The sequence below is a fragment of the Serinus canaria genome, chromosome 7, assembly GCF_022539315.1.
Source record: "Serinus canaria isolate serCan28SL12 chromosome 7, serCan2020, whole genome shotgun sequence".
Lineage (NCBI taxonomy): Eukaryota > Metazoa > Chordata > Aves > Passeriformes > Fringillidae > Serinus > Serinus canaria.
In genome coordinates, this window is record NC_066321.1 from 8,754,904 (window position 1) to 8,765,786 (window position 10,883).

A 10,883-nucleotide genomic window follows, 5' to 3' on the forward strand; every position below is an offset into this window, starting at 1 on the left:
AGACCATGAGGAGAAACCCTTCTAAATGGTCTGAGTCCATCAGTCTTGGCGAGTTTTCTCAGGCACCCAGCCCTTCTCAGGCAACCGCACAGACCCATGTCCAGTCAGTGTGCTTCCAACCCTACACACACTGCAAGTGCAAGGTTTAGACAAACTCTGTCCCCTGCTGCCTTCATACATTTGTCAAGCATGTTACAGAAACATGGCTTTCATAATAACTGATTAAACTCTTTTCCTGCACTTCGCTAACCTCTGGATCAGGTTTTAACCCAGTAAATCTGTTCAGGAGATTCGCTCCACACCCCCCACTCTCACCTCTGTGATAACTGTGTGCCTTATTTCACAAAACTGCATAACAGTGAAGCTTTTATCCTCTCTCGTCTACTTCTTCCCAGCCCCCTTGCACTGTATTCAAGACCTAGGATGGGCAAGATCCCATCCTAACTTTAAATATGACATAAACAATAAGGGACTGAATGACCCCCTCCTTTACTCCCACCCTCCTGTGGCCACCACCACGTGCTGCTTGTAGCACTGGAAGACCCAAAAAGCAAGAAGGCATTGTCTAAAACATAATTTAATGTGGTATTTGGGTGGCTGTGCAAATTTTTTTGCAGACAGAAACAGGTTGACGTTAATGCACCATCATTCACACGAGCATTGCATTGCACAGAAAGAAAAGTTACACTTGACCCCATTCAAAGCAGCAGAGGAAAAACAGTTAGATCCAGTCCTACTTGTGAATAGTCGATCTGAAAATTCATCATCGTCTTTATACTATTGAGGAAAAAATGTGACCTGTTCAAACTCCGTGTGTGACACCAGTCCAAACTCTGGGCTCTTTTAAAACCCTCCTGGAACCATTCAGAGTTTCAAGCTGCCAAGTTCCTCATGTGACACACAAACACTCAGGCAGACAAGGAGGGAGAGTGGGGTCAGAAGAAATGCGGGAGAGTAAGAAGGGGTTCACTTTGTTTCATTTCTATTCGTTTCCACAAGGGTGAAATAAAAACATACAACTGATAATGAAGCTAAGTGACCTGCGGAGACAGTGGACACCAGCAGGAACAGCAGCACATGGAGTATGGAATTGCCAAGCCGCCTCATGTGCATCAGTGGCGGGGCCAGTTGTGTCGTGTCACTTGTGTGTTAATCAGGGTATAAAAGAAAGCCAGAGAAAGTGCTGTACTTATTGTTGTTGCCTCCGTGTGCTTTGCCTCCATCCAGCTTGACATACACTTCGTCGCCGGAGTCCAGGTGCAGCACCACGCTGTTGCTGGCATAGTCGTAGTTCTGGTCTGCGTCCTGGGCGATGGCACTGGCCCGCACCTGCCAACACAGCCACTGGGCACATCAGCCCCGCTGCCCCTCTTGCCCAGCACCTCTATTAGCCCTCCGAGTCACTCCTCCGCAGCCTCCCCATCAGTCCTCCACGTACCTCTTTTCCGGCCCCTCCATCAGTCCCCCCAGCCCGCACCATCAATGCCCCGAGTCCCTCTTTCCCAACCCCTCCACTACCCTGCGTCCTCCCTCCCGCCTCTGTCCTCGCTTCTCCTTCTCCCCAGCCCGGCAGAAAAGTTTGCAAGCCGGGAGTTCGGAATTCGTGGCGGCTCTAGAGGTGCACCCCCGCCCCGACGGCGCGAAGGATGCTCCCGCTGGCTCTTTTCCCAGGAGCGGCAGCGGTCAGTGCCGTGCCCGCGGGACGGGGACGGTGGGAGGGGAACGACCGGGGGACCCGGGGCGGGAGGACGCGCTGGGGAGCGGCGGAACCTACCTGGCCGTTCTTGCAGAGGTCGGCCCACATGCTGGTGCCGTCGCCGCCGCGCATGAGGATGTGGTAGGTGAAGAAGTAGATGCCGCGCACCTGGCAGGTGAACTTGCCGCTGGCCGGGTCGTAGTGGTTGCCCAGGTTGGTCACCACGTCGTCGAACTTGAGGACCTCATAGCCCTCGTGGGGGCTCTTGAGCCCCACGTAGAAGGCGATGCGCGGCCCGCTGAAGGCGGCGCTCAGCCCGCCCGCCGCCTCGCCGCCCGCCGCCGCCCCGCCGCCGCTCCCGCCGCCGCCCGCGCCCGCCAGCGCCAGCCCGGGCAGCCCCGGCTTCCCCGCGTCGCCCCGCTCCCCCGGCGGGCCCCGCGGACCCGGCGGGCCCGGCTCCCCGGGCGGCCCGCGGGGGCCCGGCTTGCCCGGCCGGCCCGGCTCCCCCTTGGGTCCCTGCACGAAGGGCGGCGGGGGGTTGGCGCCCAGGTCCTGCAGGGCCTCCACGGCGGCGGTGCTGCCGGGCCCGGGCGGCCGCCCGCCGCTGTACGGGTCGCAGATCATGCGGCAGGTGCCCATCATCTCGTAGTGGGCGCCGGTGTCGGCGGGCGCTTGCAGCAGCAGCAGGGGCACGGCGACCAGCAGCGCGACGGCCATGGCCAGGGCGAGCCCGGCGGCGGCCAGCAGCCGCCTCCTCCGCTGCCAGAGCCGGGCGGCGGCGGCGAGCAGGTCCTCCTTGCCGTGCGAGGCAATGGTGGCGCGGGGGGCCGGCCGCTCCCTGCGGGGGACGGCAAGAAGAGGCGGTGAGACCCCGCCGCCGGCGCCTCCCTGCCCGGCCCCCGCCTCAGCCCGCCCGCCGGCCGGCCGGGAGCCCCGCCATGCCGAGAGCCGCCCCGCTCCGCTCCGCTCCGAGGGGACGCGGCGCCCCGAGCGCCCGGCGGGGCTGGGCGGGCGCGGGGGGCGTCGCCTCGGCGAGCGGGCGCCCGGCTCCAGCCCTCGGTCCCGCGTGGGGGACGGGCTCGCCCGCCCCCGTCGCCGCCCCGACGTGAGAGGCGCGGGCAGGGCGGACCCACCTGCGGGGGGCCGGGGCGGAGCCGCCTGGGGGGCTCCGGGGCGCCGCCGTCGTTGCGGTCCGCGGGGCGCCCGTCCGCCACCGCCCGCCCGCTCGCCGTGCCGAGCGCCGGTGGCGGCTCGGCCCCCCGGGCGGGGCGGGCGAAGGGGAGGGGAGAGGCGGCGGGGCGTCCCGCACGTCCCCGGGCACTCAGGCTGCGGGGGGAGACCGCGCCCGCCCCGCCGCCACCGGCGGAGTCGCTGCGGGTGCCGCCCAAACTGCGCCCCGCTGAGACCTGGACGGTCGGGCATGCATCGTATTGTCCCGTTCACCTGCCGCCTGAAGTGCTTCCTCCCTGCATCTCTCCATCCCTTCGTCCCTCCATCCCTCTGCCCGCAGCGGGACGGCCCCTGCGCGATGCCTTGACGGCGGCCGGAGCCCCGGTCCCGCCGGGGTGAGCTCCCTGCCGCCTCCGACACGCACAGCTTTCTGCGGGAGGGGGCCGGGGAAAGTCCCCGCAGGCAGCAGGTCACCTCAGAGCGTTCTCCGCTGCTTCCTCAGGCTCCCCGCGTCCTGCCTCGGCGGCCCAAAAATGAGCGGGACAACATCGCGAGTGCATCTTCCTCCTCTACACATCCAAGTGTAACCAGGGTCCGTTACACGCGTCCCGGTTTTCCAAAGGCAGGCAGGGCTTGCCAAGTGAAAAGGGAGCCCTAGGAAGAAATGCCTTTAGGCAGAGTTCAGGTTAGGTTACAGCACGGTGTTCTGTATTTCCCTGCGTATGACGGGTCCAAACCAAGTGGGTTTTCCCCGAGAAAGTGTGATTAATTGCCTGTGATTTTGCGAGTGAAAACGCTGGTAGCACAGCGGGAGCTCTGGCATCGTAAACTGCCTGCGGAGATCTCCCCCGGAGAGAAAGTTGGGAATCTCACCCACGGTCTCCGAGCGGCGGGTTCAGCACCTGACCTGGGAGGAAAGGGAAGAGCGATACACGGGATTACACAGATTGCCTCAAGGCAACATGCCGGTAGTCCCACGCTCCCCCGGTTGCGTTAGAAGGGTGAATTCCCAGCGGTGCACGCCGGAGCTGAGGCAGTCTGTTTGGTCTTACAGCAGGCACAGCTGCGGGTCGAAGGAGCGAGCCGCCCAGTCTGATCCAACGCCTGCTGAAGCTGATGGCCTGGAGGCATCATATTCAAATAGGGACATACAGGCTTCTTCCAAGAACGTGGAATGCCCCAAAAGGACTTGGGACTCTTTTGATAGTTTTTCTGGAAATTTAAGGAGAGGACATCAAGGTTTTCCTGTCTGGAGTGCAGCACTTCAGACTAGATCTCCATCTCAGTTACATCCCTGTGTGCATCCAGATTTCTTGGAGTTATTCGAGCTTTGCTCTGTTGTTCCTGAGATCAGGGTTCAGCCCTGTCCTTTCGAGTGTCTCTGATTATTGTCACACACACTTATATACTTGAAGCGGAAGGAAAATTAATTTTGTAAATGAAAACCTTTCCCTGAGAATTGGATGGATAATTATTTCTTAGCACAATGGAGCTAAATGTTTTAAGAGATTGTAAGGAGACGTAAGTCCTTTTCCTCTCCTCTGATTATGAGTTGCCACCCCACAGAGTTATTTTAGCTCCCACACTGTGTCTAAAGCCTTGTAAAATGATTTCTAATCAGTTGTTTCTGTTCCAGCTTTAGTATACATTTTCCATTATTAACTGTGGCTAAATACACATATATTCACAAAATAAATACACTGCTTTGCTGCTCATCCCTACGTAAGCTTCTGTTATTTCCCTTTTGTTCTGGTATTTGTCACTTGCTCTGTTCTTCCCGTGTATGTGAATCCTTGTCAATTCCCCCCGCAGCTCTGCAAACCCCCCTAAAGTGTCTTTTTAATCTCCTGTTTTCCAAAGGCAGCAAGCCACACCGTAGCTTTTCTAAACCTTTTCTGAATAATTAAGTTTTTGAATCGTTAGACTCTGTTCCGACGTCCCAATTTGTGACAACTCACTTCTCTAATGAGGTGACTGGTACTGGGTACTATATTCCAAACAGAGGCTCACCAGCCCCCTTCTGCAAAGCCAGAATAATTTTATGTGATGGGGTCTTTTATTCCCATAAGATCAACAAGGACAGATGAAGAAGAAGAAATATATTCTAACTTCTGCAGGACAAAATGGGTACTGATCTTAATAGGAGGGTTGGGCATTTGAACAACTAGGAAGAAAAGATTACAGAGAATATCAGCAGTTAGATTAGGTGTCACATTCTAGCAATTTTGTTTGGGAATATATTTAATTACTCCTCTGTGATGTGGCGAGATGGACTGATCACCTAGTTATCCCTAGTCAGATTGCTTTAAGTAAACACAAGGTGACTTTAATGTATAACTCCAGTAGGATCCATATTCCTGGAGACCTGGAGTTCTTGCCCAACTGATGCAATGCATCTTGTGCCCCAAGACGCAGCACTTGTGATCCGTGAGGACGCTGGTGCCATTTACTGAACCTACACTAGTAATTTGGGATATAGGAACAGAAAGGTACCTGGAAAACTATAGGTACAACTTTGGTACAGGACGTGCTACTGCCACTGATGGGAGGTCTGCTTTCATGGTAAGGGAGAAGTTACCACAGAACGGAATACCCAAAAAATCAGAGCGTTCTCCGCTGCTTCCTCAGGCTCCCCGCGTCCTGCCTCGGCGGCCCAAAAATGAGCGGGACAACATCGCGAGTGCATCTTCCTCCTCTACACATCCAAGTGTAACCAGGGTCCGTTACACGCGTCCCGGTTTTCCAAAGGCAGGCAGGGCTTGCCAAGTGAAAAGGGAGCCCTAGGAAGAAATGCCTTTAGCAGAGTTCAGGTTAGGTTACAGCACGGTGTTCTGTAGTTTCCCTGCGTAATGACGGGTCCAAACCAAGTGGGTTTTCCCCCGAGAAAAGTGTGATTAATTGCCTGTGATTTTGCGAGTAAAACGCTGGTAGCACAGCGGGAGCTCTGGCATCGTAAACTGCCTGCGGAGATCTCCCCCGGAGAGAAAGTTGGGAATCTCACCCACGTGTCTCCGAGCGGCGGGTTCAGCACCCGACCTGGGAGGAAAGGGAAGAGCGATACAGGGATTACACAGATTGCCTCAAGGCAACATGCCGGTGTCCCACGCTCCCCCGGTGCGTTAGAAGGGTGAATTCCCAGCGGGCACGCCGGAGCTGAAGGCAGTCTGTTTGGTCTTACAGCAGGCACAGCTGCGGGTCGAAGGAGCGAGCCGCCCAGTCTGATCCAACGCCTGCTGAAGCTGATGGCCTGGAGGCATCATATGCAAATAGGGACATACAGGCTTCTTCCAAGAACAGTGGAAATGCCCCAAAAGGACTTGGGACTCTTTTGATAGTTTTTCTTGAAATTTAAGGAGAGGACATCAAGGTTTTCCTGTCTGGAGTGCAGCACTTCAGGACTAGATCTCATCTCAGTTACATCCCTGTGTGCATCCAGAATTTCTTGGAGTTATTCGAGCTTTGCTCTGTTGTTCCTGAGATCAGGGTTCAGCCCTGTCCTTTCGAGTGTCTCTGATTATTTTCACACACACTTATATACTTGAAGCTGGAAGGAAAATTAATTTTGTAAATGAAAACCTTTCCCTGAGAATTGTATGGATAGATTATTTCTTAGCACAATGGAGCTAAATGTTTTAAGAGATTGTAAGGAAGACGTAAGTCCTTTTCCTCTCCTCTGAATTATGAGTTGCACCCCACAGAGTTATTTTAAGCTCCCACACGTGTCTAAAGCCTTGTAAAATGATTTCTAATAGTTGTTTCTGTTCCAGCTTTAGTATAATTTTCCATATATTAACTGTGCTAAATACAAATATATTCACAAATAAATTACACTGCTTTGCTGCTCATCCCTACTTAAGCTTCTGTTAATTTCCCTTTTGTTCTGGTATTTGTCACTTGCTCTGTTCTTCCCGTGTATGTGAATCCTTGCAATTCCCCCAGAGCTCTGCAAACCCCCCTAAAGTGTCTTTTTAATCTCCTGTTTTCCAAAGGCAGCAAGCCACACCGTAGCTTTTCTAAACCTTTTCTGAATAATTAAGTTTTTGAATCGTTTAGACTCTGTTCCGACGTCCCAATTTGTAGCAACTCACTTCTCTAATGAGGTGACTGGTACTGGGTACTATATTCCAAACAGAGGCTCACCAGCCCCTTCTGCAAAGCCAGAATAATTTTATGTGATGGGGTCTTTTATTCCCATAGATCAACAAGGACAGATGAAGAAGAAGAAATATATTCTAACTTTCTGCAGGACAAAATGGGTACTGATCTTAATAAGGAGGGTTGGGCATTTGAACAACTAGGAAGAAAAGATTACAGAGATATCAGCAGTTAGATTAGGTGTCAAATTCTAGCAATTTTGTTTGGGAATAATTTAATTACTCCTCTGTGATGTGGCGAGATGGACTGATCACCTAGTTAATCCCTAGTCAGATTGCTTTAAGGTAAACACAATGTGACTTTAATGTATAACTCCAGTAGGATCCATATTCCTGGAGACCTGGAGTTCTTGCCCAACTGATGCAATGCATCTTGTGCCCCAAGACGCAGCACTTGTGATCCGTGAGGACGCTGGTGCCATTTACTGAACCTACACTAGTAATTTGGGATATAGGAACAGAAAGGTACCTGGAACACTTAGGTTACAATTTTGGTACAGGCTGCTACTGCACTGCTGGGAGTCTGCTTTCCATGTGTAATGGGATGTACCACAGCAGTGAATTACCAAATCAGCTCATGAGGCAGTGTCGGAGGTACTGCCAGCCCTGCAGGGAGGTACCTTTCTTCAGCTGGGGTGACACGTACCAAGGCCCCTCTTAGAGTCAGGCACTTCATCTCTTTCCAAAAGTGAGTCAGGCTGGTGCTCCAGGGCTGGCTGCTAAGGGCTGGCAAGACTCAGGTGCCTCTGGGTGTGTCCAAAGAGGGGTAAGGCACCCACAGGGCATCCCTGGTGAAACACAAAGGCTGTCAGACCTCAGCATTAGACACTGGCTGAGCAGGACCTTTTGTGATTGCTGCTGTTGGCCAAAGCAGTTCTTAAGCCCCTAAAAGCTTGTATGGATCTAACTTGAAACTTCTTTTTCAGATCTTGTAAGGACACGGGAACCTGACTGATCAGGGAAACACTTGTTCACACAGTTCAGCCAATTCCCAAATTTGGACAGGCAAAGAACACAGTTTGCTTTGAAGCTCCAAAATTCCAGGAGGACAAGAATTTCCATTCCTTAATTTCTGCTTCAAGGGACAGTCACCCACCCACCTGAGGTTGCTAGTAACCTTCAAGAGATGCTGTGCTCCATCAGATCCACTTTCCACAGTTATTCCAGGGTGTCTGCTGGATTGGGATCTCACAACTATTGCATGCACTTACATACATACAAGGCAGTGGTGAGGACACCAGCCTGGGAGGTTGGATGTTTCTTCCAGTGTTTCACCATTTACCAGGTTTGGAACATGCTTTTAAAACTCTTTGCAGTCTTCCATGAGAGTAGTCTCAGACTTCCAGATGCTGGGAGTTGTGATTTGGATTTTCTCCAGCTTGTTCTCTAGGATCTATTCTGCTGAAAAATGTCCTCTCCCAAGAGACAGAAAGAAAGCAATCAGATGACTGAAGGAGCTCAGTGATGAGCTTTCAAACCATGCCTGTCACTGGGGCTGAGCCACCTTTCAGGACATGGGCAGTCTGTCCATCTGGAGGCAAACACAGGACACTCCTGCAGGCTGCAGCTGGCCATCTTCTTTCTCAGGGAGGTTGTCAGCAGGGCGACAAGGAGGAGATCTGATTTGCTGCCTGATAAATACCAACCTGTGCTCCCTGGAGAGATGCAAAAATCTTCCAGGATGCAGGATATCCAGGGAAGATAGGGAGAGCAGAGGAGAGCACTGTATGCCCTTATGCTGAACCTGTTCTTCTTTGCATAAAAAGAATTAAAGATTTATTGGGCTATAAGAGGAAGATCAAAGGTGAGTATAATTTTTAGTTTAGAGGAGAGAGCACCTATCTGGAGTTTCAGTCTTCCTCCAGAAGCTGATTGTGAATTCCAGACAGGAGGACACAATTCCTGTCCCTGAAAGACCAATCCCAATTGCTGAACTAAAGACTCCTCTGCATTTGCTCTCTTTTCTCTCAGGTTTACTTTTCCTTTTTCACCTTCTCAGCTGCACATCCTTATCACAAACTGAGCTCATGAACTCAAGCATGTGGTTTGTTCCAAGTCCAACAAGTGCTGAACCATCTGTAACCCTGGCAGGATACAGCAGGATTCAGACCCACTGAGGAGGAGAAGGTTCCAGGCGCAGGTGCAAGGTGACTGTTGTACATCTGAAGTTCTTGGAGAATGAAGGTAGGTACCGCCTGAGTTAGGTGCTTCTAGGATTGGACTGCAGCTGAGAGAGCCTTTTGATTTCAATGCTGGATTTAGATATTTATATTCTGCTTTAATTCCTTCTTTTAGCAACTTTTTGGATTTGGCCATTAAATTGAAAATGTAAGAGCCATCCCAGCTCAGATACCCTATTTAGCAAAAATGTCAAGATCAAAATAAGTCTATGCTCATAGTTTCCTGGTATTTGCTCTTAATCTCCATCAATCCATGGCTTAAGGACTTCCTGAGCCATGGTAAAATACTTTTAAGAAGCTGAAATCAAGATTACTTTGAGTAAAGGCACAGTACCCTTAGATCAGTACCTCATCCATCCCAGTGTGTAGCTTTGTTTTGCCATCTTTTGTCCTAATTAATGGAAGCTATGGATAACATTACATTTTGATCCTCTGAAGTGCTTCATTCATTGCTTTTATCACATCATGAAATATTTCTCATTTCCAAAATTAGCTGTCTGGAACCTGCTGTATTCAACAGCTAGTAAAACATAATACATATAGTCCTTATATTAAAATGTTCACATTTCTTGCTACAAGCACATTCAGCTCTGTTAATGTTCAGAATGCATATACTATTGTTTTCATTCACAAAATATAAAATGTAATGACACTGATTATTTTTGCTTAATGGAGGGAGAAGTTTAGAAATGGTTAGGTTTATTGTATTAGCAGCCATCATTCCCCACAAGTATTGTGCACTTCTTTATGACCTATGCCAGGGTTTCCAACAGGACTCGTCTTAAGAGCACAAAGCTCCATTTACACCCATTTGATGGACCCCATGAGTACATGAGGTCCTGCACAGCAGCAAAAGCATTTTATGACATAGAGCAAGGAGGGGAGCTGGCTCTTATCTCTCTGTCTGTAAGGCAGAGTTGCAATAGCCCACAGGCACTTGAGCTGCTGTAACAATGCATAAATTTCTGTCCATACAGCCAGAATCATCCCCCTGTAGCAGCACAGTGTCCATTAGAGAGCCTGCTCAAGGAGAAGCCTGCACATCATCCAAACAGACACTGCAGCTGCCTGGGCTTTGTTGGGGGTGTCGATCCCTGTGAACTGCTGCTATTTGCATTTTGCCACATCCACCTGCTGTACAGGGAAGCTGGCTCTCCCTCTGTTGGATAAATACCTTTGAGTGTTTACAGGAGAGCAGCTTACAAACACCAGAGCTGCCTTCAGGGCACTGCTTGGAGAAATACCAAGAGGTGTGGAGAGGATCAGTGAGAGCCAAATGCCTTCATATTCCCAAAATAGGAACTGTTCACCAAACTCAAAAGAAATCAGCCTGTATTTTCTGGAAAAAATAATCAATCATAGCAACTGAACCTTGCTTCCCACTTTTGCCTCACTGGGACTTTTGTCCTTGCCTTCTCTCACTGCAGGGTCACACCCTGAAGTTAATGCATCAAAGATTAGATGAATTCTGTGAGAACAGAGCAACCTCAGGCCATGGCTAAAGCTGGTGCTGAAGATGCCTTGTCCCAGCATCCATGGCTGCTCCTGTGCCCAGGAAATTGTTAGGAACTCTATTGGGAGCAGCAGCTGATACCTGGCCCTGGCAGCCAAAGTTGTGAAAGAAACACCAAAGGAGCTCCAAGCTCTTTGGGAGCTCCCTGCTCCCAGAGCAGGTCTTCAGTT

The 10,883-nt window shown here is 51.4% G+C and overlaps 1 protein-coding gene across 1 annotated transcript; it reads right to left on the reverse strand.

Moving 5' to 3' along the window:
* Positions 1-1,093: 1,093 nt before the first annotated feature.
* On the reverse strand, positions 1,094-2,413 carry C1QL2 (complement C1q like 2). The gene is made up of 2 exons (XM_030241745.2): positions 1,775-2,413; positions 1,094-1,329 (listed from the first exon to the last, which is right to left on the reverse strand). Exons 1-2 carry the CDS (start codon positions 2,411-2,413, stop codon positions 1,150-1,152), a joined length of 819 nt encoding a protein of 272 aa, XP_030097605.2. The 3' UTR covers positions 1,094-1,149.
* Positions 2,414-10,883: the final 8,470 nt, after the last annotated feature.

What these genes read in the sequence shown, in the direction of transcription:
- C1QL2 (XM_030241745.2), bottom strand. Translation starts at nt 2,413, where the DNA reads ATGGCCGTCGCGCTGCTGGTCGCCGTGCCCCTGCTGCTGCTGCAAGCG. An exon ending in ACCTCTGCAAGAACGGCCAG is followed by an intron (nt 1,330 to 1,774) that starts GTAGGTTCCGCC and finishes CTGTGTTGGCAG; the next exon opens with GTGCGGGCCAGTGCCATCGC.